The 27,509-nt window shown below is 41.8% G+C and overlaps 3 protein-coding genes across 3 annotated transcripts; 1 reads left to right on the forward strand and 2 right to left on the reverse strand.

Annotated features, from left to right (window-relative positions):
• Positions 1-462: 462 nt before the first annotated feature.
• Positions 463-9,053, reverse strand: LOC124140821 (galactoside alpha-(1,2)-fucosyltransferase 1-like). The gene is made up of 2 exons (XM_046508597.2): positions 8,991-9,053; positions 463-1,878 (listed from the first exon to the last, which is right to left on the reverse strand). Exon 2 carries the CDS (start codon positions 1,742-1,744, stop codon positions 713-715), a length of 1,032 nt encoding a protein of 343 aa, XP_046364553.1. The 5' UTR covers positions 1,745-1,878; positions 8,991-9,053; the 3' UTR covers positions 463-712.
• A 4,372-nt stretch (positions 9,054-13,425) lies between these two features.
• LOC124140822 lies at positions 13,426-16,079 on the reverse strand. The gene is made up of 4 exons (XM_046508598.2): positions 15,993-16,079; positions 15,213-15,397; positions 14,542-14,626; positions 13,426-13,681 (listed from the first exon to the last, which is right to left on the reverse strand). The coding sequence occupies exons 1-4, from the start codon at positions 16,003-16,005 to the stop codon at positions 13,515-13,517; spliced, it is 450 nt and encodes a 149-aa protein (XP_046364554.1). The 5' UTR covers positions 16,006-16,079; the 3' UTR covers positions 13,426-13,514.
• A 5,491-nt stretch (positions 16,080-21,570) lies between these two features.
• On the forward strand, positions 21,571-25,700 carry LOC125371594. The gene is made up of 4 exons (XM_046508552.2): positions 21,571-21,695; positions 23,467-23,607; positions 24,136-24,334; positions 25,088-25,700. The coding sequence occupies exons 1-4, from the start codon at positions 21,650-21,652 to the stop codon at positions 25,509-25,511; spliced, it is 810 nt and encodes a 269-aa protein (XP_046364508.1). The 5' UTR covers positions 21,571-21,649; the 3' UTR covers positions 25,512-25,700.
• The last annotated feature ends 1,809 nt before the right edge of the window (positions 25,701-27,509 follow it).

A 27,509-nucleotide genomic window follows, 5' to 3' on the forward strand; every position in this document is an offset into this window, starting at 1 on the left:
TTTAAGTTTCAGCTCCCTGGGGAGTATTTAACCCACGTTGTCATTGAGGAGCTAGAAGGCTAACACATTACCATCTATTCCTATCGGGTACCCATACACAGCTGGGTGAACAGGGGCATGTTTTTTTTTCACAAAGTCACTTGCCTAAACCCTAGAGCATCTGAAGTTGAACTTGATGAACTCGGTCACCCATCCACCTACTCTCCGCGAGCAGCTCTGCTTAACTTGTATACAGGTCCACGTACCACCACTAGTGATGTCGTTGTCAGTAGCGTGACACTGCGAACTCAATCTCTATAAAATAGCATTTAGGTGTAAACCAAATGGAAATACTTATATCCACTATGGTAAACAGATGCCCCAGTTCCGCACCAAATGTCACTTGCTTGAAAATATCTGTGGTCACATTCAGCAAAAGCCATCATGTTGAAACAGACAGCACTGAATATAGAATAACAAGATCAGCTTTAATTACTGGAAGGATGTACATTATAAAAACCTAAAATTCTTCACAAAATCACCCAATTACAGCTGCCAGATGATTCAGTCTGCACTGGAGGCTCTACGAAAACTGCTCGTTAAACGACGGATTCTGATCTGGTGTAGTAGAACCTGTAGGAAGGACTCGAGGTCCACCTTCGGCCGACCCGTGCTCTACCCGCCTATCCGAGTACCCATCAACACCCAAATTAAATTAACGATTATTGTTTATTTATCCACCCATTGGAATCCAATGCGGCATAAAATAGTCTTCTTTCGTGAACTTCGCTTCCAGCATTCCCCCAGGTGTAGGATAATCTTTATAGTACACGGTGTACCCATTTATAAGCCACGCAGCCCACCATCCGAATGTTCCAACCGTCATGATCATGTGATCAGACAAAATCAAAGCTCCGAAGTCCACGAACGGATTAGTCGTGGTCATCAAAATCATATCTTCAGAGTCCAGATTCTGTCGACACCAGGCCTTGTCATCTGTAGCTATCAGGAACACTGGATTACGAAACCTGTCCCTCATATGTTGAACAGCTTTGTATATGTACGAAACCGAGGCTTCTGTATAACCTGCATTGTTTGGTGTCATCATATCTGTCCGTCTTACATGCAAAGCTATCACGGTTCGATTCTTGTACGGAGATGTGTAAAGATGAAATATGTTTCTCCGTAGTCTTTCATATAGACCCGAAAACCTAAACTCTTTCCTAATTTGTTTTCTTATGGGTTGAAAGTACTTCCAGGATTGGAAGTAATGACCCATAACATAATTTCCTGCTGGCAGATGTTCAAATTCCGGCGAATAACTTGCAAACTGTCTCTCTGCAATCTGGAGCCATTGTTCCGTATCCCAACTTTCAACGAAAGAAAGATTGAATACTGTATTCAAAATATTATCCGGCTTGATAAATGGCCTCTTTCCGTTATGTAAAGCTATACCAAGCAGAGACGCATACTGAAACATCAGATTTCCCAGGCGCCCAAAAGGTTCAGTCGTCAGCATGTGGTCATTGGGATCTCTTGTCCGCCATCTTGAAAAAGTGTTTTCCACAAAACTATCATTGATGGTCTCTGGTACGTTAATCCCATTAAAACACGATACTGTCTTTGGATGATTTGTCAGTCGTGTTTTCATATTTGACGGAAATTCCATAGTTTGAAAATGAGGCTTCCTTGAAATAGTTAGATATAAAAACATGAAATTAATGGTAGAGATGAGAAGAGCTATTACAATACGCGTGCAGTTCATGGCGTTCGGTATTGTCTTATTTATCTCCACTTTTAAGTAACACTACACTTCCACTTTTAGTGTCTTCACTTAAAAACTGTCACTATTGATGAACCTTCCTGAACGGATTTCCGTCACACTGCATCGCAACAAAGCTGAAACAGACACAATGATCATTAGATAGATTGCAAGTGATTCCGCAAAGCAAATTTAAACAATAGGCCACGCCCACCGACTTCTGATTCCTGATTGGCTAGTGAGAGAGAGAGAGTTGGGTTTAACGCCGCTTTTAACAGTATTCCAGTTATATCGCGGCGTGTCAGCTTAATGTGGGAGGAAAGCCCGAAGTGATGCAGGTCTCAGACGTTTACCACTTCGATGAAACCCACAAGCACGGGTATGGTGCTGACAAACCTAGAAACATAATCGGGTCGAACCGGGATTCGAACCCACAATCATAAGTTTCTGGCGTGCCCAAGGGACGCAACTCTGCACAGCGAATTGCGGCGCCTTAGACGACTGGGCCACCCGTGCCCCCGATTGGCTTATGACAGAATGGGGCTTGTGTTGCATTATCCCTGTACGATTTCACTGATTTTTCGTACTGTTGTCTCCGTTTTTTTTGTGATTAGATGTGATGTTACGATTGTTGATGTATTTGTTTTCATTTTTTCTTTCTTTTACTGTTTATAAAAAAGAAGCACCTGTTACATAAAATAGGCTTCCGCCCAGGGTAGCAGAAAGCCCATGACATATATCACAACTTACAAGTACATCTTAGATTTGTTTCGGAAAATAACACACTTCACACTAACACATTCACTCCAGCAATCCGATCCTCCAAGGGGATCCGATATCACCATATGTCTTTATTCGTTGTGACGAAATGTTAGCAATAATGATAAGAAATAATAACAAAAATAAAAGGTATACAGATGGGTAATATTAACTCTTTGCTTGCACAATTTGCAGATGATACTACATTACGTTTAGATGGATCTGAAAAAAGCCTCTATACCACAATGAGTATGTTAAAATGTTTTGCAAATACTGAAAAAAACAAGTTGATATGGATAGGGTCCAAAAAAAATTATGCGAGGACTGGAATTTTTGCTGGTCACAAACTCAGTTTAAGTTATTAGGCATAGATTTTGATGTTGAAACATGGTTAACTTAAACTACATGTACACAAACAGGTTTGATAAGATAGAAAAGGAAATGAAAATGTGGGAAAAGAGAACCCTGACACCTATGGGTAGAAAAGTTGTACTAAAATCATTGTTGTCACCATCTGTTTTGCAGTATACCCCGCCTAACCAAACTTGTAACAGAAAAGTTTCAGCCATAATGTTTTTACTTCATCTTAAGATCTAAGCCTGACAAAGTTATAAGGAAAATTATGTCATTACATCCTAAACATGGCGTCAGTGTCCCGGTGGTGGAAATGGTTACTGCTTCACATAAATTAAGCTGAATTAAGAGACTGGATCATGGTAATTCCACTAGAAAATGTAACTAGCGCAAACGTAATTTACATGGCTGATGCTGCTTATATTAATGAAAAGATTATTCCTAACATTAATAACAACTTTTGGAGGGAAGTTTTGTTATGGTGGTCAGTATACTTGAATTGTTGTGATAATGTTAAAAAATCTGTTAAAGATATGATAAGCAAATCTGTATGGTATAATAATGAAATCAATATTGATGGTAAATCTATATATTTTCCACAATGGCATCAAAAGGGTATAGCATATAAAAATGACTTCATTCATGACACAGGGAAATATGACGTGGTTTTGATGAATTTGTACAAAACTACAGTTTTGAAGACATACTTTTTTTAACCTATTAAGGAGTACAATTATCAATAAACTGGTATTTACAGAATAACAATATAAAACATTGTGCAAAAGTCTGCTAAAGGCCTATACAGCCATATCATGTATAAAAAACAAACAATAAAAAGAGAAGCAAGGTATTTTATGAAGCCTTAAATGTATAAAACATAAGTGTTACAGTAAATGGAAAGATTTATACAGCATACAGATACAGAGTGGATAAACTTTAACGTTATGACAAGAAGATGTACACAAAGTTCTGAATTAAGATGGTTTCAGTTTAAAGTTATACGTAATATTTTAAGTACTAACTGTTATTTATATAAAATTGGATGTGTTGAATCACCAGTTTGTTTATTATGTTATGGACCATCTGAAACAATTACTCATGTATTATGTAAATGTCCCTATGCTGCTGATATATAGATGAAACATTCAGATTCTTTTACAGAGAATAAACCGTTTTAAACCATCTTCACCGCCTCAGTCCACTTGATGACATCGTCGGCCAGGACCCGCGATATATCATATTGCAGTGCAGGAAAGTACATGGTCTCAAACATTAAGGCCTTAAGTACAAAACTAAATCTAAAATGAAGACTGCTCCTCATTTTCAAAAAGTATATGATACCGCATCCAAGCACCACAGAATTTCTTCTTATTAACTCTCATATCTTTTTAAATGTTATATCGTGAAAAAGCTTCCTTTTTATGAACATGAAAATATGTTTATTTTGGAATTTGCATCTATAAAATGAAAATTTTAATAAAAAGATTTAAGTTTTCTCCAAAAAGTATCGATTCTGCACAAAATGTCATAAAAACATGAACACACTGGTCTATCCACACTGACACTTCATCCCAAAATTGTTTTATTACATCACAGTCCCTATACAAGTGAGTAGTTATTTCCTTTTCATTGTGCCAGAAGAAGCATAGAATATTTTGAACAGGATTAGTGGTGAGAATTCTGTTGGTAATTTTGTATTGAAACCAACGAAGTTTTACATCCCGTATTGTACTGAATCTTTTTTGCAGAAATTGTTCCAATTTAAGTTTTCAAATTGTAATTCCCACTTTTCCTGCCCTTTACTTTTTACTTCTGTAGAAACCAATACAAAATAAATATGCTTTGAACCTGACTTGGAACTACAAATAGTTTTAACCACACAACGCTAGTCTAAATGGACACAGAAATGGAAGAGAACGAGTACCGAACATTCATCAAGTTTTTGACTTTAGAAAAAAGTACGCCCCAAGAAATTCATGACCGCATGTCACAAGTGTATGGGGAAAAGTGCTCTAGCTATTCCACTGTTAAACGGTGGACAGTTATGTTTAAAGCTGTGAGAACAAGCCTTGATGATGTCCTCAATCTAGGAGATAGAAGACCTTATACTATCAGCTAGACGTATTAGGTATTACCATTGGTGAACTTACGGAAGACACAGATCTAAGCCATGGGTCTATTGAAACCATTATTCAGTTCAATTCTTTCATTGAAACTATTATTCATGAACATTTACAGATGAATAAGATATCTGCTCGTTGGTGCCAAAGTTTCGAAATTTTGATCTTCTGGAAATAGAACCGACATTGCGAGAGAAATTTAGAGCTAATTGAGCAGGACTTCGTTAAATTCAGAAAGAGATTAGTAACGGGTGATTAATCATAGGTCTACCACGATGATCCCGAGTCAAAACGTTAATACAGGGAATGGCACCATTCCACCTCTCCGGCACCAAAGAAATTCAAGTCTTCAAGATCAGTGAAGAAAGTAATGATCACTGTATTCTGGGATGCAATGGGTGTGATCCTTTGAATACTAAGAAAGTCGACCCGTGGAGATCCGGTATAGAATAGGTCTTCAGCAACCCATGCTTACCGTAAAAGGCGTCTATGCTTTTCGTAAAAGGCGACTTACGGGATCGGGTGGTCAGACTCGCTGACTTAGTTGATGCATGTTATTGATCCCAATTGCGTGGATCGATGTTCATGATGTCAATCACTGGATTGTCTGGTCCAGACTCGATTATATATAGACCGCCGTCATACAGCTGCAGTACTGCTGAGTGCGGCGTTAAACATCAAACAAACAAACAAACAAACAAACAAACTTAGAAAGTCAAAAGACGATTCTATGCTGATTTGCTTCATCGCCGGACAGGTCCTATCAAATAAACGTGGCGAGTAATGCTGACTGCTGGAGTTGCAAAGGCTGCTGTGTGACAATGTGGGTTCGAAGAGCTCCCTCACCCTCCATACTCACCAGACCTTGCGTCAAGTGATTTCCACATGTTTCCTCAACTGAAAGAACACCTTCGTGAAAAGCGCTATGACGACAACGATGACTTTAAAGCTGCCGTGAATGGATATATCAGGGTGGCTTCAGAAAACTCCGCCCTGACTGGAATTGAAAAGCTTCACTATCTCGATATGAGAAGTGTATTGAAAAGCAGGGAGATTGAATGAAAAATTAAATTAATCAAATGAAATTAAAAACACTTTCACTATTATTGGTTTTGTTTGTTAGGCTTAGAACTTTTGACCAAACCTCGTAGGATGAACAGATATTATACATTTCATCAAATACCGCATATGATAGAAACTCCTTATCCGCCTTGGCCAAGTCCATAATTTGGGAGACACTCTTCTCAATCCAGTATTTCAAGAAAAAAATGATTTCCTATTAATTTTAATTTTAGAGTTATGAAAAATTGGTTCAGTTAAAAAAGTACTGAAAGATTCTGAGTTGATTTTCATATCAAGCACTATAAATGACTGAAAACAACTTTTCCAAAACTCATTATTTATTAAAGATAGTTTTCTCTCAAAGAACGTTACACCAAATTCACCAAGATTACACAAATAAGGATATGTAGATATGAGATGTTACGTAGTAAAAAATATTCACCATAATCTAAGCCTCTGGCTTAATAGGGGCCACGGGTCGCCCAGTCGTCTAAGGCGCCGCGATTCGCTATGCAGATTTGCGTCCCTTGGGCACGCCAGAAACTTATGATTGTGGGTTCGAATCCCGGTTCGACCCGATTATGTTTCTATGTTTGTCAGCACCATACCCGTGCTTGTGGGTTTCATCGAAGTGGTAAACGTCTGAGACCTGCATCACTTCGGGCTTTCCTCCCACATTAAGCTGACACGCCGCGATATAACTGTAATACTGTTAAAAGCGGCGTTAAACCCAACTCACTCACTCACTCTTTCTTAACAGGTTGACCACTTTAATCAGCATTTTAACATGAATAACCAACTCAAGATACTTTATACTGATTACGAGCCGACCAGTCCTTGTTTTAGCCCCTAAAGGCTGATCGTCAGGGACCGTAACGACACGTACAATTTTTCAATTTCTGTTGGTATGACTTGGCCGGGCATCGAACCACCCCACCCTAACATTCCGCTTTCTGGGCAGACGCTCTATCCACTTATTACTTACGTTCCCCCCTTTATTTGCGCCATTGCAGTTGTTTAAGGGATTTGGGTAGGGACAACAAAAAGACTATATATATATTTTATGGTTCCCACTCACTCACTCACTCACTCACTCACTCACTTATGCACGGACTCGCGAACAGAAGGAAAAAGAGGATGGAGAGATAAGACTTGACGAAAGTCGTAAAGGGATATGAAGCAGCAGAAAACATACTGTGTTTTCAATATGGCGCTAGCGTACCTGTAGATATAACCGCGCTTAATTGGATTTGGACCCAAACGCGTTTCCCCATTCTACCATGACTAAATAAAAAGGTAACTCTTTTGTGTTTTCAGATATATTGAGTGAGTTAAGCGGCAGGGGTTGAGTCCAATGTGTTGAGTGTTTTGACGATCTGAATTACCCTATCGCCATGAAATGGGGTTAAACGTGGCGTCCAAGATTATTGCACTTACATCACGACATGCGTGCATGCATGCGTGCGTGCGTGCGTGCGTGCGTGCGTGATTGCGTGTGTTCTTGTAAAGTACAGACTAGTCATCAATCCCAATTGCGTGGGCCGATGCTCATGATGTCAATCAGTTGATTGTCTGGCCCAGACTCTATTATTACCAGACCGCCGTCATATAGCTGGAGTATTGCTGAGTGCGGTGTTAAACAACAAACAAATGACGATTTTATAGTGCTAGTCCACTGCCATCCGTGCCGCAGTTAAATACCCCACTGGTCACTATATGGCTGAAATAATGCCGATGCGACGTTAAATTTTAACTCACTCACTAAATACCCCACTGAGACCCAGCATACTGAGTTCGAGCCGACCAGTCCTTGTTTTAGTCCCTTAATGCCGAGCGCCAGACAGGCATGTTCTTTAACTGTTAATCACACAAACATACTCAGACCTATTGACGCTTGTTGGCATTTGTTCACATGTTTGACACCCTTTACACCAAGGTGATCCTTCAATAATGATGCAGAGTATACTTCACTCGAACATTTGACGCATCGAAAGCATGCAACCTCGTAACGGGGGAAAGAAGATATTTTATCATCCAAAACTGGCTTCCACAGGAGATATGGCTTGGATTAGATCAAGCGATGTCTACACTGTAGATATCGCTGCAATAAAATAACATCACAATGCTTTGCAAACCATTGTGACGTCACTGGTTACCATGACGTCACAATCAAATGACATCACTAATGGCTCTCCTACTGAAGCTGTTAGCAGTACTTTTTACACTGAAGTAGCTAATTACTGTCTACAAATTGAAAAAGTTGGAAAAATGATGTTGGATGATGAATAAAATCTCACCCTCGTGTCTTTTGATATCAAATATATCAACACTCGTTGATAAAAGTGGCAAAAATCCTCGGCAAGCCTCGAAATTTTTCCACTGTTCCAATATTTGATATCAAACGACACTCGGGTGAGATTCTCTATTTTAGTTACAACAATCTCGAGAGTTTCACGCTATGGCTCAATCAGAAGCGCTTTTGAAATCATCATCACCTTGATACGATTCTATTCACAGGCCCTTCGTTAAATTACTTTGTTGACAAAAAATTGTGTTGATGGTCGAAAAAGGAAAACGCGAATATGTGCTCAAAGACAAAAGTTATTGTGAGCAATGGTATTATGGTTCATAGAGTTGGTTGGTTGGTTTGTTGTATAACGCCGCACTCAGCAATATTCCAGCTATATGACGGCGGTCTGTAAATAATCGAGTCTGGACCAGACAATCCAGTGATTGATATCATGAGCATCGATCCACGCAATTGGGATCGATGACATGCATCAACCAAGTCAGCGAACCTGACCACCCGATCCCGTTAGTCGCCTTTTACGACAAGCATAGTCACTTTTTACGGCAAGCATGGGTTGCTGAAGACCTATTCCACCCCGGAATGGTTCATAGAGACAAATGGCACATGGTTCATAGAGACAAATGGTACATGGAACATATTATACCTGTCTACTCACGACTTAAAATTTCCGCGTCCAACCCCTGCCATGACACGACTTGGAACTAAGATGAATCGGACTGATTGGTGTTCCTACGTCCACACAGCTGACAGCGATGCTGTTCCGATGTTCACACAGCTGTCGATGGTGGAGTCGAGGTGGTCGTGCCAATAGTTGTTATCAGTTAATTTGGAACAAGTTGCAGGATTGATTCGTCAAGTGATATGTATGAAGTTGAAACAGCTGGTTGTGCGCGTGTCAGACTGCATCATCAATGTTGGTAGTGACCACGGCAGCCTACAAGGTGGTCACCTGTTTAAACATGGATGACGGTTGTCTGCAACATAGGGCGGGATCCATGGCATTAATTACACAACTGTTGATGGCAAGTCCTGGCTGCCTGGATATATCACGGAAATTAGAAGGCAATCGGTACCAAGCCATTAATTATTCCACTGTTGATGGCGACATAAGATATGACAGATTGGATGTATCACGGAAATTACAAGACAGTCGGTACCAAGCCATTAATTATTCAACTGTTGCTGGCGATGTACCTTATGGCTGTGTGGATATATCACGGAAATTACAAGACAGTCGGTACCAAGCCATTAATTATTCAACTGTTGCTGGCGATGTACGTAATGGCTGTGTGGATATATCACGGAAATTAGAAGGCAGTCGGTACCAAGCCATTAATTATTTCACATTTGATTGCGATGTAAGTCATGCCTTTGTGGATATATCACAGAAATTAGAAGACAGTCGGTACCAAGCCTTTAATTATTCCACTGTTGATGGCGACGAAAGTCATGACTGTGTGGACATATCACGGAAATTACAAGGCAGTCGGTACCAAGCCATTAATTATTCAACTGTTGCTGGCGATGTACGTAATGGCTGTGTGGATATATCACGGAAATTAGAAGGCAGTCGGTACCAAGCCATTAATTATTCCACTGTTGATGGCGACATAAGATATGACAGACTGGATGTATCACGGAAATTACAAGGCAGTCGGTACCAAGCCATTAATTATTTCACATTTGATTGCGACGAAAGTCATGACTGTGTGGACATATCACGGAAATTACAAGGCAGTCGGTACCAAGCCATTAATTATTCAACTGTTGCTGGCGATGTACGTAATGGCTGTGTGGATATATCACGGAAATTAGAAGGCAGTCGGTACCAAGCCATTAATTATTCCACTGTTGATGGCGACATAAGATATGACAGACTGGATGTATCACGGAAATTACAAGGCAGTCGGTACCAAGCCATTAATTATTTCACATTTGATTGCGATGTAAGTCATGCCTTTGTGGATATATCACAGAAATTAGAAGACAGTCGGTACCAAGCCTTTAATTATTCCACTGTTGATGGCGACGAAAGTCATGACTGTGTGGACATATCACGGAAATTACAAGGCAGTCGGTACCAAGCCATTAATTATTCCACTGTTGATGGCGACGAAAGTCATGACTGTGTGGACATATCACGGAAATTACAAGGCAGTCGGTACCAAGCCATTAATTATTCCACTGTTGATGGCGACGAAAGTCATGACTGTGTGGACATATCACGGAAATTACAAGGCAATCGGTACCAAGCAATTAAGTACTCCACGTGGTTTTCGTCCAGTGCTGCCTCAGTGAAACATTTGCCATATGTTGAGTGTCTTAATCATCTCGACCAGAATTCGGAAGAATCCATATTGGATTCACTAGTTCACGTGACTATCACATTCCACAACACAATCTGGCAGCAGTCATCTGTGAAGATTCGAGTTAGAAAAGGTCTTCAGCAACCCATGCTTGTCGTAAGAGGTGACTATGCTTGTCGTAAGAAGCGACTGACCTGGTCATCGTATCCCAGTTGCGTGGATCGATGCTCATGATATTAATCCCTGGATTTTCTGGTCCAGACTCGATTATTTACAGACCGCCGTCATATAGCTGTAATATTGCTGAGTGCGGCGTTAAACAACAAATCGACCAACCAACCAACTATCTCCCCTATCTTTCCCTTTTTGGTCAGTTAATCATTTTTGCTGCTGCAGCTGCTACAGCTACTGCTGGACATCATGCTCTGAATGTTGTGCACTAATATGTCGATCTAGGTCGTGAGGCCAGACATACGTTTTTGAAGCATGGGAAGCAAGTATACATGTTGACACACGGGCAGTTGGATGTAAACTGAACTACTCCTGTCTTCAACACACTATTTATCCTCTTTGTAGATTTCTTTCTGGGATCCATCTATTAAATTTCTTAGGATATCCCATCCAGTTGACAAACACTTCTTTCTTACCAGCTCTCCTTCCTATCTTAAGTACCTTCTCCACTCCCCACATAGTGTCAGCTGATTTATATACTTTCTGCAGTTCATTGCCATAGAAACGACCCTTTATAGGATCATGTCTTTCAATGGGTTCTGTCCTCGTACAATGCAGAATTCCTCAGTCCGTGTTTCTTGATAATCTCTTTGAAAAGGGTATCTCAAATGAAAGATTCTCACTTGATCTCCTATTCTAACCCTGAATGATTTCTTTTTAACCTTATGATTCATTTCCGTTTTGGGTTTGTCGGATTTCTTTAAAGGCTCTTGTTCTTGTTCTTGTTCTTGTATTGTTCTTGCTAGACAGTTGCTTTACTTCTTATTGATGTCTGAGGGTTCTGTGATTCTGTGAGTGAATGAGTGAGTGAGTTGGGTTTAACGCCGCTTTTAACAGTATTCCAGTTATATCACGGCGTGTCAGCTTAATGTGGGAGGAAAGCCTGAAGTGATGCAGGTCTCAGACGTTTACCACTTCCGTGAAACCCACGAGCACGGGTATGGTGCTGACAAACCTAGAAACATAATTGGGGCAAACCGGGATTCAAACCCACAATCATAGGTTTCTGGCGTGCCCAAGGGACGCAACTCTGCACAGCGAATCGCGCCGCCTTAGACGACTGGGCCACCCGTGCCCCCTCTGATTCTGTGTATCTGTGTGGTCTTGTGACATATCTAAATAATGATAAGTCTGCTCGTGAGTAAAATATCTGTACATTGTTGTCTTATGGTGCAGATTAGTCGCTCTGCATAGAAGGGTTTGGTTTCATTATGTGTCTGGGGCGGTCGGGTAGCCTGGTGGTTAAAGCGTTCGCTCGTCACGCTGAAAACCCGGGTTCGATTCCCGACATGGGTACAATGTGTGAAGCCAATTTCTGGTGTCCCCCGCCGTGATATTGCTGGAATATTGCTAAAAGCGGCGTAAAATCAAACCCACTCACTCCTTCAGGGGCTCCACCCACAGAAAACCTGTGATTATATTGATAGTTATCAGCAATTATTCACAGCATCCTTGTCTGCAGCTGGGTTGGACAGGTAAGCCAAGTCCATATCCCACCGACCGCCTCCGTGGTCTAGTGGTAGAGCGTCCGCCCGGAGAGCGGAAGGCCCGGGGTTCGATCCCCGACCGCGTCATACCAAAAGACGTTAAAAGATGGTACTTGTTGTTACCCTGCCTGGCGCTCGGCATTAAGGGGCTAAAACAAGGACTGGTCGGCTCGGAGTCAATATACTGTGTCTGAGGGGGGTATTCATTCAACTGCGGCATGGTATGTCAGTGAGCTAGCATTATAAATCGGCCTCAGTTCGGACTAGTACAAGCAGCCACACAAACACACACACGTACATGCACGTCGCTATATAAGTGCATTAATCTTGGACGCGACGTTAAACCCAATTTCACCACCATATCCCACCGGTCAAGAAGGCTGGTTGCAACCATTCTATTTCTCTTGAACTTGTATTTTTTGTTTGTTTGTTAGTTGTTTAACGCCGGTTGTTTACTGCAAAGGCCTTTACATTACAAGTGACCCGTGAAGTTCCGGGGTAGAATAGGTCTTCAGCAACCCATGCTGTGAAAGCGACTATGCTTGTCGTAAGAGGCGACTATAACGGGATCGCTTGGTCAGGCTCGCTGACGTGGTTGATGCATGTCATCGATCTCAATTGAGTTGATCGATGTTCATCATGTCAATCACTGGCTTGTCTGGTCCTGACTCGATCATTTTCATACCGCCGTTATATAGCTGGAATATTGCTAAGTGCGGCGTTAAACAATAAACCAACAAGCTTTAACCGGTGATTGGTATTGTGAGAAGAGGTCCATGCTATCATGAAGACACCGAGCCTGACTAACCGATCCATTTAGTCGCCTCTTACGACCAGCATATGTAGCTGGGGACCAATTCTAACCCGGACAGTAGGCAGTACGTGCCACACTGGTAAAGACTCCAGTGAAACCAACGCACTTTACGGGCAGTAACGAAATCGGTGCATCGCCAAATATGCATAATTACGTATCGTAAATATGTTCCGCAGTGCTTTGGTGACTTGGAACAGCCTCTATCGAACATAAAACATGTCTCCAGTAATATAACCCATATTGACGTCACAATCTCACTGGAGGAGAAAGCCATTTATTGAAGAAACACAACCAGGTTTACAGGAAACACATTGTCAGACCAAGCGGAGTTAACCCTGTTTGGCTTGAGCCGCCTTGGCGAGTCTGGTGATCTCCTCGACCTCGGCCTTCAGGGCACACTTGAGAGCGTCTTCTTGTTTTCCGTTGGTACAGGACTTGCAGGACTTGGTGATCTTGTTCTCGCACACATCAGCCGTGCAACGTTCCTCAGCAACATCTGGAGCAATAACAGCAGTATTTGAGAATTATGGGGATGTGCTTTGTCGACAGATTCAGTTAATCATCAGAAAAAATTGTGTTGTCTGCGCTTGATGGCAAAGAGTTATTGAGGATGTGGCCATCAGCATCTTAAAAGGATCAAGATCGGTGACTTGTGTGTAGTCTAACCCCCATTTCCTGATAGTCCAATGATTCTGTAGACGCCACAGAGGCATACGAAGACGCCGGACGCCGGACACGGAAATAATGATATGTATCCTGACCCCTGGCTGGCTTCATTTAGTGAGTATTGGTTTCCGCCGCGTTTAACAATATGCCAGCAATATCACGGCGCGGGACGCCAGAATTGGGCTTTATACATTAAACCCATGTGGATAAGAGAACCCGGGTCATAAGCGTGACGAGCAGACGCTGTAACTACTTGGCTCCCCCACCGCCCCTTACTGTCACGAGGGACGTCTGAGAGTGAGTGAGTGAGTGAGTATGGTTTTACGCCGCGTTTAACAATATGCCAGCAATATCACGGCGCGGGACACCAGAATTGGGCTTTATACATTTAACCCATGTGGATAATCGAACCCGGGTCATAAGCGTGATGAGCAGACGCTGCAACTATTTGGCTACCCCACCGCCCCTTACTGTCACGAGGGACGTCTGAGAGTGAGTGAGTGAGTGGGTGAGTATGGTTTTACGCCGCTTTTAGCAATATTCCAGCAATATCACGGCGGGGGACACCAGAAATGGGCTTCACACATTGTACCCATGTCGGGATTCGAACCCGGGTCTTCGGCGTGACGAGCGAACGCTTTAACCACTAGGCTACCCGACCGCCACTACGTCTGAGAGTACTTTACTTACGATGGATGAGGAATCGCTTTCCAATGTGCAGATGGCACTTGTGTATATTGTAGTTCAACACAAGCTGTGTTCCATCAAGTGGTATCTGGAAACGTAAACACAGAGACAATAAAAAAAATGTATTGAGTAAAAAACATGAACACATAAAACCATGTTTTACTGGTTGTTGTTTTCTGTTTTTTATTTTCACAATTTAATATTTATTGAGTATCGTTTAACGCCGCTTTTCACAATATTCCAGCAATATCACGGCGGGGGACACCAGAAATGGGCTCCACACATTGTACCCATGTGGGGAATCGAGCCCGGGTCTTCGGCGTGACGAGCGAACGCTTTAACCATGAGGCTACACCACCGGATCACAATTTAATAGACCGCCTCCGTGGTGTAGTGGCTAGAGCGTCTGCCCAGAGAGCGGAAGGTCGGGGGTTAGATGCCCTTACCGCGTCATACCAAATTACGTTAATTAAGGGTGCATAATACACGATTAAATAAGTCTTGTGTACATTGATCAATCGGAAGGGGTGCTGATTGGGATTGTTCACAAGCCAATATATTAGCAAATATCGCCGTGGACGCTTATCAGAGCGGGGGGCTTATGACGTCGAATACGGTAATTTCCGTTGACTAAACCATCACTACAATCGGTAGAATGCATTCATCAAACTTACAGTGCCGCTATGGCCCTTGAAGAAAGCAGCTACATTTCCGATGAACTTGCCGATGAGTTTGTCAACGCCCAGTTTGTCCAGCAGGAGTTTGGACAGGAGGGGTTCAGCCGCGGCAAGCGCAGCCACGATCTGTCTCTTGGCGTACTCGCCATGGACAACCACCAACATGGACAGGATCAGGGCAACTGGAAACGGAAACAATGTAACAAATAGACGTTATCCACAAACCAGTCACGAGAAAAGGAAACTGGAAAGGTACGAGATAAAGCACATCAACCAATGACATCCCGAATGTTTTCCCTGACAACGTCAGTTATATGTGACATACACTCTACAATTATGATGCCCCATGAAGATCCGGGTTAGAATTGGTCTTCAGCAACCAATGCTTGTCGTAAGAGGCTACCTGGATCGGATAGTCTGACTCGCTGACATAGTTGATGCATGCCATCGCATCCCAATTGTGTAGAACCATGCTCATGATGTCAATCACTGGATTGTCTGGTCCAGATTCGAAACTTTTACAGATCTCCTTCAAATAGCTGGTATGTTACTAAATGGGCCATTAAATAACAAACAAACGAACTACACAAAGTAAAGTGCAGTTAAGCGTCAGCTTCGAAATCTCACGTAGAAGCGGCGAAAAAAACACATCAGGCATTATACGATTGTATAACTTTGTGAATAATATCACCATTTTAGGCCGCTAGAATACTCCTGTCTGTGGTAGAATACAACATTCACTCACTCACTCTTACCATGACATAGGCCGAAACTCACCTGCGATCTTCATCTTGTCAAAAAGAAGGGTAACCTTATCCAACACTGGTTGTGTTTCTTAATATAAGGTGGTCCGGAACAAATGGGAGCGTCCATCTTATCTCCCTGCTGTGTTTTTCCCAAACGTTCCCGCGTGAGAACCACCCAGTCATACTGGGTCATGTTCACTAAAACAGGTTCATGTAATAATATGGCGGACACTAGGCTAGAGTGAGTGAGTGAGTGAGTTAAACGCCGCTTTTAACAGTATTCCAGTTATATCGCGGCGTGTCTTTATCTTTAATATAATTTCACCCCTTAGAGTATTGGCTTGGAATAGGTCCCCAGCAACGTACTCTTGTCGTACGAGGCGACTTAATGGATCAGGTGATCAGGGTCAGATCCTTGGTTGATCGCGTATCATTGTAACCTGACAACTTGGATCATGGCTCTTAATATCAATCACTGGATTGTCTGGTCTAGACTGGATTATTTACACACTGAAGTCATTTAGCTGGATTATTGATGAGTGTGGCCCTAAACACCAAACATGTGAAGCTGAATCGTTTCATAGCTCTGACATTTGGTTGTGTTACCTTGTTTAAAATTGGGATTTTTAAAAATCCTATTTTCTTAAATATAGACGCCTTTTCACATTGTATAATAACATTGCATTCAATTATGTAAAATTAAGCATAAAAATTTCCTCTTAATTCTCCTGATATGAGTCAACCAGACCAAGATATGACTTAAATATAACTATATTAATGTTAATTTGGAATGTTTTAATTCCAAATTGGGAATATTTACTGGCATTTGCAGACTTGGTGCTAAATATCAGCCTCTGAGCAGGTCCAGATAAATCCCTGTTACAGCATGTAGTGAGTGAGTGAGTCGGGTTTAACGCCCTTTTAACAGTATTCCAGTTATATCGCGGCGCGTCAGCTTAATGTGGGAGGAAAGCCCGAAGTGACGCAGGTCTCAGACGTTTACCACTTCGGTGAAACCCACGAGCACGGGTATGGTGCTGACAAACCTAGAAACATAATCGGGGTGAACCGGGATTCAAACCCACAATCATAGGTTTCTGGCGTGCCCAAGGGACGCAACTCTGCACAGCGAATTGCGGACGACTTGGCCACCTGTGCCCCTAGGTTAATCAGAAGGGTTCCAAATTCTTTAAACTGCGTGTGAGTGAGGTACATAGTCTTTTATACTCAATACTTAGTGAATGAATATGCTTTTACGCCGCTTTAAACATTATTCAAGCAATATAAAGGCGGGGGACTGCAGAAATGGTATTTATACATTGTACCCTTGTTTGGAATCGAACCCGGGCCTTCGATGTGACGCGCGAACGCTTTAACCACTAGGTACCCGACCGCCCATTTCTCAATACTGAAGGCCACAGACCCATAGAACATGTCCTTCAATGTTAATTGCTGGGCAAGGAAGTACACACATATGTTTGAGGGTGGCTGGAAATGAAACAAACAAGAAATGGTTATTCGATGGTGATGTATTTGATGGGCATCATGGATGTCTTTTGGGCCTTAAGTTTGCAGAGTTTCAGCGACAGTTTTCAGGCTAGTAACGTTTTGATAATGTTTGTAATTTTTTGGTCAAAATGCAATTTGCCGGTTTATACTTTCATTTGCCCGGTACTTTTATATGGGGAAGGGCTGTACACACAGATTACCTTGTAAACGACATGGGATAATAAATATACCTTGATAAGTTGTGAGCAGTATTTGTACTGACTGATTTCATCAAAGAAACAAATATATCCATATTTGGATAAGTGTGTAATGAGTGAGTACTGTTTTACGCCGCTTTTAGCAATATTCCAGCAATATCACGGCGGGGGACACAAGAAATGGGCTTCACACATTGTACCCATGTCGGGATTCGAACCCGGGTCTTCGGCTTAACGAGCGAACGCTTTTACCACTAGGCTACCTGACCGCCCCCTTCTTTGGATGGACCAAAAACCCGACGGGCAAAAGGAACTAAATACCTTGATTTTGTCACACTTCTGCATGGTATTATTTTGTAAAATATAATTTGATTTTTAAATTAAAAAAGCAACTTTCTCATAACACACAACTGCTGATGGGTATATAAGAATCTTATCTTTGAAAATTTGGGGAGAATATGTTCTCATCATGCTACTATCACTAAACCAACACAGCCTTGTGAGCTGATCGAACACAACGTTTCTGAGTTAGAGGGAGTAGTTACCTGTGTCGGTGATTACAGGTTTAAGCAGTTACACATATCAGGGATTACAGGTGTAAGCAGTTACATATATCAGGGATTACAGGTGTAAGCAGTTACACATATCAGTGATTACAGGTGTAAGCAGTTACACATATCAGGGATTACAGGTGTAAGCAGTTACACATATCAGTGATTACAGGTTTAAGCAGTTATAAATGTCAGTGATTACAGGTGTAAGCAGTTACACATATCAGTGATTACAGGTGTAAGCAGTTACACATATCAGTGATTACAGGTGTAAGCAGTTACACATATCAGGGATTACAGGTGTAAGCAGTTACATATATCAGTGATTACAGATGTAAGCAGTTACACATATCAGTGATTACAGGTGTAAGCAGTTACACATATCAGTGATTACAGGTGTAAGCAGTTACATATATCAGTGATTACAGGTTTAAGCAGTTACACATATCAGTGATTACAGGTGTAAGCAGTTACACATATCAGTGATTACAGGTGTAAGCAGTTACACATATCAGGGATTACAGGTGTAAGCAGTTACACATATCAGTGATTACAGGTGTAAGCAGTTACACATATCAGTGATTACAGGTGTAAGCAGTTACACATATCAGTGATTACAGGTGTAAGCAGTTACACATATCAGTGATTACAGGTTTAAGCAGTTATAAATGTCAGTGATTACAGGTGTAAGCAGTTACACATATCAGTGATTACAGGTGTAAGCAGTTACACATATCAGGGATTACAGGTGTAAGCAGTTACATATATCAGTGATTACAGGTGTAAGCAGTTACACATATCAGTGATTACAGGTGTAAGCAGTTACACATATCAGTGATTACAGGTTTAAGCAGTTATAAATGTCAGTGATTACAGGTGTAAGCAGTTACACATATCAGTGATTACAGGTGTAAGCAGTTACACATATCAGTGATTACAGGTTTAAGCAGTTAGATATATCGGTGATTACAGGTGTACGTAGTTACAAATATCAGTGATTACAGGTTTAAGCATTTACGCATATCAGTGATTACAGGTGTACGTAGTTACAAATATCAGTGATTACAGGTGTACGTAGTTACAAATATCAGTGATTACAGGTGTAAGCAGTTAGATATATCAGTGATTACAGGTGTAAGCAGTTAGATATATCAGTGATTACAGGTGTAAGCAGTTACACATATCAGTGATTACAGGTTTAAGCAGTTACATATATCAGTGATTACAGGTTTAAGCAGTTAGATATATCGGTGATTACAGGTGTACGTAGTTACAAATATCAGTGATTACAGGTTTAAGCATTTACGCATATCAGTGATTACAGGTGTACGTAGTTACAAATATCAGTGATTACAGGTGTACGTAGTTACAAATATCAGTGATTACAGGTGTAAGCAGTTAGATATATCAGTGATTACAGGTGTAAGCAGTTACATATATCAGTGATTACAGGTTTAAGCAGTTACATGTATCAGTGATTACAGGTGTACGTAGTTACAAATATCAGTGATTACAGGTGTAAGCAGTTACACATACCAGTGATTACAGGTGTAAGCAGTTACACATATCAGTGATTACAGGTGTAAGCAGTTACACATATCAGTGATTACAGGTTTAAGCAGTTATAAATGTCAGTTATTACAGGTGTAAGCAGTTACACATATCAGGGATTACAGGTGTAAGCAGTTACACATATCAGTGATTACAGGTGTAAGCAGTTACACATATCAGGGATTACAGGTGTAAGCAGTTACACATATCAGTGATTACAGGTTTAAGCAGTTATAAATGTCAGTGATTACAGGTGTAAGCAGTTACACATATCAGGGATTACAGGTGTAAGCAGTTACACATATCAGTGATTACAGGTGTAAGCAGTTACACATATCAGTGATTACAGGTGTAAGCAGTTACACATATCAGTGATTACAGGTGTAAGCAGTTACACATATCAGGGATTACAGGTGTAAGCAGTTACACATATCAGTGATTACAGGTGTAAGCAGTTACACATATCAGGGATTACAGGTGTAAGCAGTTACACATATCAGTGATTACAGGTGTAAGCAGTTACACATATCAGTGATTACAGGTGTAAGCAGTTACACATATCAGGGATTACAGGTGTAAGCAGTTACACATATCAGTGATTACAGGTGTACGTAGTTACAAATATCAGTGATTACAGGTGTACGTAGTTACAAATATCAGTGATTACAGGTTTAAGCATTTACGCATATCAGTGATTACAGGTGTACGTAGTTACAAATATCAGTGATTACAGGTTTAAGCATTTACGCATATCAGTGATTACAGGTGTACGTAGTTACAAATATCAGTGATTACAGGTGTACGTAGTTACAAATATCAGTGATTACAGGTGTAAGCAGTTAGATATATCAGTGATTACAGGTGTAAGCAGTTACATATATCAGTGATTACAGGTTTAAGCAGTTACATGTATCAGTGATTACAGGTGTACGTAGTTACAAATATCAGTGATTACAGGTGTAAGCAGTTACACATATCAGTGATTACAGGTGTACGTAGTTACAAATATCAGTGATTACAGGTTTAAGCAGTTACATATATCAGTGATTACAGGTGTAAGCAGTTACATATATCATTGATTACAGGTGTACGTAGTTACACATATCAGTGATTACAGGTGTAAGCAGTTACACATATCAGTGATTACAGGTGTAAGCAGTTACATATATCAGTGATTACAGGTGTAAGCAGTTATAAATGTCAGTGATTACAGGTGTAAGCAGTTACACATATCAGAGATTACAGGTGTAAGCAGTTACACATATCAGTGATTACAGGTGTAAGCAGTTATAAATATCAGTGATTACAGGTGTAAGCAGTTACAAATATCAGTGATTACAGGTGTAAGCAGTTACACATATCAGTGATTACAGATGTAAGCAGTTACATATATCAGTGATTACAGATGTAAGCAGTTACACATATCAGTGATTACAGGTGTAAGTAATTACACGTATCAGAGATTACAAGTTTAAGCAGTTACACATATCAATGATTACAGGTGTACGTAGTTACACATATCAGTGATTACAGGTGTAAGCAATTACAAATATCAGTGATTACAGGTGTAAGCAGTTACACGTGTCATTGATTACTGTATTACAGTATCTACACCCTTGTACAAATAATATTTGTCGAAAATTTTAACTATCTGAAAAAAAAATCGGTGTTGTTTTCCATTGAACCACTAAACCATATGTTAAAAACTAGGTCAATACGACCTGGTAACGGTTAATGTAGACTGTCATTCCATAGTAAAAGTACAACATTCCCATAGATAAAGGTCAACACCTGGCAACATTCACGACTTTGCTCTTCACTCGTGCCCGTCTGTGTCGTACGGTTTTTTCATTTTCTAACAGTATTTCGTGTCCATAGCCATGATTGTTGTTTTTGTAACCGCGTGTGTCGCGTTGTCCTACGCAGGTAAGTTATGTTATTGAGTTTAGTCGACTTAGGAACGGGTGGATTCGCTGTGTAGTTTTTCTTCCCTTAGAGCCCCAAGACCCCAGGATCCTTCGTTCGAATCCCGGATTTCTCTGACTTGTTTCTTGGTTTGTCACCACCATGTCCGTGCTCGTGGATTTTACCAAGTTGTAAAGGTGTACGACCCAAATTCGAGAACACAGGTCACTTTCTTTAACTTTTTTTCTTTGACTGTGTCGCTTATTCGATTTGCCCAGGCTGTCTAGACAGTCTGCTCTAGACAGTCTAATTTGTTCCTTGTCTCTGCATCACTTCGGACTTTCCTCCCACATTAAGCTGACACGCCGTGATGTAACTGGAATACCCTTAAAAGCGGCGTTAAATCCAACTCACTCACAAACGCACACACTAGAGAAACTAGCTTGTCTCTTGTGTCAGGTCAGGCTTAGATATGATGTGGAATTGGGATAACGTCGCGTCCAAGATTATTGCACTATGATAGTGACGTGCATGCACGTGTGTGTGTGTGGCTGCTTGTACTAGTCCGGACTGATGCCGATTTATAGTGCTAGCCCACTGAGATACCATGCCGCAGTTTAACATGAATACCCCCCTCAGACACAGTATACTGACTCCGAGCCGACCAGTCCTTCTTTTAGCCCCTTAATGCCGAGCGTCAGACGGGGTAACAACAAGAACCATCTTTTAACGTCTTTTGGTATGACGCGGCCGGGGATCGAGCCCCGGACCTTCCGCTCTCCGGGCGGACGCTCTACCACTTGACCACGGAGGCGGTCGGTCAGGCTTAGATAACCGAAGGCGTCCACTTGTGTCCGGCCTGTTCTAGTCTGCTCAATCGGATCACAAATACTGCATTGAAGCAAGAATGCAGAAAATCAACTAAGGGCCTTGTTCAGTAATTTGCGATTTGACAACCTTTAACTGAAGTGTCTAACTCAAGAATGACTTTCTACCCATTTCCTTGTCCACGTACAATAGTTTGGGTATGTTGTAGTGGAGGTTAGGGGTTGGGTGTTGGGTGTTGGGGGTGTAGTTTGGTTATTTTCAAAGCTGCTGTTTCTTCTGAGGACCTTTTTTTGATATCATATATCAATGTCGTCACTCAACTTTATAACTAAATATATCAGTGTATCTGATCTGGTTCTCACTGTCATAGCATAAATTGCACACGCCATCGTATGCCACGCTTCACGTAGAGATTTCACAGCTCTTTAAACAAAGGCACGTGCAAATTGTGGGATTGGCAGGTGTTACATTTACAGCAGGACCTGCTAAACTTTTCAGCGAACACCTGGTGTCATCACTGATTTCAATGACCCATTCATATAATGTTCATCCGGGGTAGAATAGGTCTTCAGCAACCCATGCTTGCCGTAAAAGGTGACTAAGCTTGTCGTAAAAGGCGACTAACGTGATCGGGTGGTCAGGCTCGCTATCTTGGTTGATTCATGTCATCGATCCCTATTGCGTGGATCGATGCTCATGTTATCAATCACTGGATTGTCTGGTCCAGACTCGATTATTTACAGACTGCCGTCATATAGCTGGAATATGGCTGAGTGCGGCGTTAAACAACAAACAAACAAACAAATCATATAATGTTCACCACTATTTTACATTTTACACTCAATGGAATCAGTTTCGATATTCGAAATAATGACGTTTGGGTCTAATTGTACGATTTCATTTGATCCTGTTTGCTGTTTTAATGCATTTAACAACATACACATACTATATCGATATCAAACAGCTGCGGGACTCCCTGGACATCTCAACATGATATCCGGTCTCGCAGCGAGCAGACGCCATCCGGGCATTTTGTACGCCATCCAAGACAACGCAGGGGATGGGAACGTGTACATGCTGGATGCCACTGACGGCAGCGTCAAAGGTAAATATTCCACTGGTGTCCAGATAAGTATGATATATTAAGTATAGATTGATTTCATCAGTGTTCACCAATGTTCGCGGCCATCTTGGATTTTCTGCCACCAGGGGGCGCTGCTGACATGGATCCATATCAAGAAATATTCGGAATGGTTCAATGTAATAGTGCAAAGTTTGGCGCTTTTAACCTGAAATGCACAATTTTCGCCATATCCCCTCCACTATGTAAGATGTCCTAACCCTAAACCTAAACCCTAACCTAACTCTTAACCTAACCCTAACTGCCGGACAAAAGAAAGTAAACACTCATTTGTTTGATTGTGACTAAAAATGAAACAAACAAGAAATATTTATTCGATGGTCCTAGTTGTATCAAGGGCCTTACCTTTGTTGTCATTCGGCGACTGTTTTCAGCCTAGTAACGTTTTGATAACGTTTGTAATCAATTTTTCAAGTGTATACTTTCATCTGCCGGAATTGTGTGATAATAAAACAATTATTATACTGGCTAATCGAAAATGTTCTGTTACAGGAGTGTTGATAGTCCAGCATGGCGAAGAAGCTGACTGGGAAGACATTGCTGTAGGTCCCTGTCCCGACGGCGACAGCTGCATCTACATTGCCGACTCGGGGAACACCAAACATAAGTCCAGCAACGTGGTCTACAGAGTGAAAGAACCGGACTATACCTTCACCCAGGACATTCCGCTCACCGGCAAATACCACTACACGTAAGGCTTTAGTGAGTGAGTGAGTGAGTGAGTGAGTGAGTGAGTGAGTGAGTGCCGGCAAATACCACTACACGTAAGGCTTTTGTGAGTGAGTGAGTGAGTGAGTGAGTGAGTGAGCCGCTTTGAACAGTATTCCAGTTATTTCACGGGGTGTGAACTTAATGCTGGAGGAAAGCCCGAAGTGATGCAGGTCTCAAAACTTTTACCACTTTGGTGAGGTGAGGTGAGGTGAGGTGAGGTGAGGTGAGGTGAGGTGAGGTGAGGTGAAATTGGGTTTAACGTCGCGTCCAAGATTATTGCACTTATATAGCGACGTGCATGTACGTGTGTGTGTGGCTGCTTGTACTAGTCCGGACTGATGCCGATTTATAGTGCTAGCCCACTGAGATACCATGCCGCAGTTTAACATGAATACCCAACTCAGACACAGTATACTGACTCCGAGCCGACCAGTCCTTGTTTTAGCCCATTAATGCTGAGCGCCAGACAGGGTAACAACAAGTACCATATTTTAACGTCTTTTGGTATGACGCGGCCGGGGATCGAGCCCCGGACCTTCCGCTCTCCGGGCGGACGCTCTACCACTAAACCAGGATTCAGGCCACTTTTATAGTGCTAGCCCACCATTGACATACCATCCCACAGTTTAACAGGAATACCCAACTCACCCTATATACTTACTCCGAACACAACAGTCCAAGTATTGATTAAAAATAAGGGGTTCGTTACATTCTCTTCTTCTCGTTACTTCAGGTGGAATCATCCCATGTCCGAATCGCTTATGGTTGATGCTGCAGGAAACGTATTCATCCTTTCCGAGGCAACCGGAACCGGAAGTACTCTCGGACAACTTCCCTCGAGCGGATGGACCAGCGGAAGTCAGGCTGCAGTGAAGACTGTTCTGACCTTGCCCATCACCACCGCCAACAAAGGCCCTCTAGCGGCAGATATCTCCCCAGATGGGAAACAACTCTTGATAAAGACATTAGATCACGTCTATGTATGGTCTATGCCCGATATGAATGTGAAGAAAGCGCTGAGTCATCCGGGAAAGGCTATTCATGGGTACCACCCAGAGCATCGAGGTGAAGCTATTGCATGGTCGGCCGATGGACATGGCTTCTACACAGAAGGAGAAGGCTCCAACGAAAAGTTGCATTTTCACAGTTTTCCATAAGCCTTAAAAATCATTTCTCGGATTTTAAGCAACGTCCGATGACTATTGTTTCACATGAATTGATTCGAAGTCTAGACATTTTCCACCAAGTCTGATAAATATATCCTCTCGTTCAAACGAGCCTCATCTTTCAGAGGCAAGGGAGTTAACTGACTAATAAAGTCCAGTTTCCACACTTGCCGAACTAGACTGGCATTATGGAGTTACACTTTGACTTGACTAACGAGTCTATGCATAGTCCAATCAAAATCGCGCAACGAAATCGAAATCCGGTTAGTAAACTGTCGTGCAGATTTCGGTCGATTGCAGGATTTGCAAATCATGTGGACCATCAACTCGTTGTCAACAGATAGTTTCCAAGTCTTTTCATGTTTTTAATCAACATGCTCACGAGATTTGATGCACTTCGCGATGTGCATCATTATATTGACTCCGATCCGACAATCCTATTTTCACGCCGAGCGCCAGGTAAGGAAACACGTAACATCTTTCACATCTTTTGGTGTAACGCGACCGGGGATCGAACCATCAACCTTCCGTTCTCCGGGCAGATGCTCTACCCACTACGCCACAGAAACCTTGAAAGCATACACAATTTTATATTATTTCTAACAGATTTCAAAAAAGGAAAAAGAAAAAAAAGCTAAGGATGGCTTATTATGAAATCGAGTCTGTATACCCATTTTCCATAAACGACAGACACACAGGTAAGAAATGACCTATTTTAACACAGTCATAGCCAAATCTGGTAATATACTACTCAAATGAGGTGAGGTGAGATGAAATTGGGTTTAACGTCGCGTCCAAGATTATTGCACTTATATAGCGACGTGCATGCACGTGTGTCTGTGTGTGTGGCTGCGTGTACTAGTCCGGACTGATGCCGATTTATAGTGCTAGCCCACTGAGATACCATGCCGCAGTTTAACATGAATACCCCACTCAGACACAGTATACTGACTCCGAGCCGACCAGTCCTTGTTTTAGCCCCTAAATGCCGAGCGCCAGACAGGGTAACAACAAGTACCATCTTTTAACGTCTTTTGGTATGACGCGGCCGGCGATCGAACCCCGGACCTTCCATTCTCCGGGCGGACGCTCTACCACTAGACCACGGGGGCGGTCCTACTCAAATGAAATTAAAGATCACCCGATGTTTTCATATGACTTGTTAAGCTGTCATGACTGGTGGGTATTGCAACACAACCTTTCAATTGTGGTTGTTCTTCAGCCTGTTATGAGTGACTGAGTGAGTCGGGTTTAACGCCGCTTTTAACAGTATTCCAATTATATCGCGGCGTGTCAGGTTAATGTGGGAGGAAAGCCCGAAGTGATGCAGGTCTCAGGCGTTTACCACTTCGGTGAACCCCACGAGCACGGGTATGGTGCTTTCAAACCTTGAAACATGATCAGGGCGAACCGGGATTCAAACCCACAATCATAGGTTTCTGGCGTGCCCAAGGGATGCGACTCTGCACAGCGAATCGCGGACGACTGGGCCACCCGTGCCCCTAGGTTAATTAGAAGGGTTCCCAATTCTTTTAACTGCGTGTGAGTGAGGTACATAGTCTTGTATGCCCAATACTGAGTGAATGAATATGCTTTTACGCTGCTTTAAACATTATTCAGGCAATATCAAGGCGGGAGACTTCAGAAATGGTATTCACACATTGTACCCTTGTACCAGTGTAGGATATCTACAGTGTAGATATCGCTTGATCCCATCCAAGCGATATCTCCTGTGAGAGCCAGTTTTGGATGATAAAAAAACAGTTACGTACATCTCTATATGTTTGTAGAATATGTTGGTAATTTGGAGTTAATATTAAGTGATGTCTCAACTGATGAAATTCGACATCCTTTAAGCTTTGCTTAAATTAGGATAAAATATGTTCATCATATAATGGGTAGGTTTGTCCGCAGGATAAAGCCAACGGATAAAAATGATATCCGTTTGGGTCATATGCGGATAGAGATACAAATATCAAAGGTCAAGTA

This window comes from Haliotis rufescens, unplaced genomic scaffold (assembly GCF_023055435.1).
Source record: "Haliotis rufescens isolate VD_foot unplaced genomic scaffold, xgHalRufe1.0.p SCAF_60, whole genome shotgun sequence".
In the NCBI taxonomy this organism is placed as follows: domain Eukaryota; kingdom Metazoa; phylum Mollusca; class Gastropoda; order Lepetellida; family Haliotidae; genus Haliotis; species Haliotis rufescens.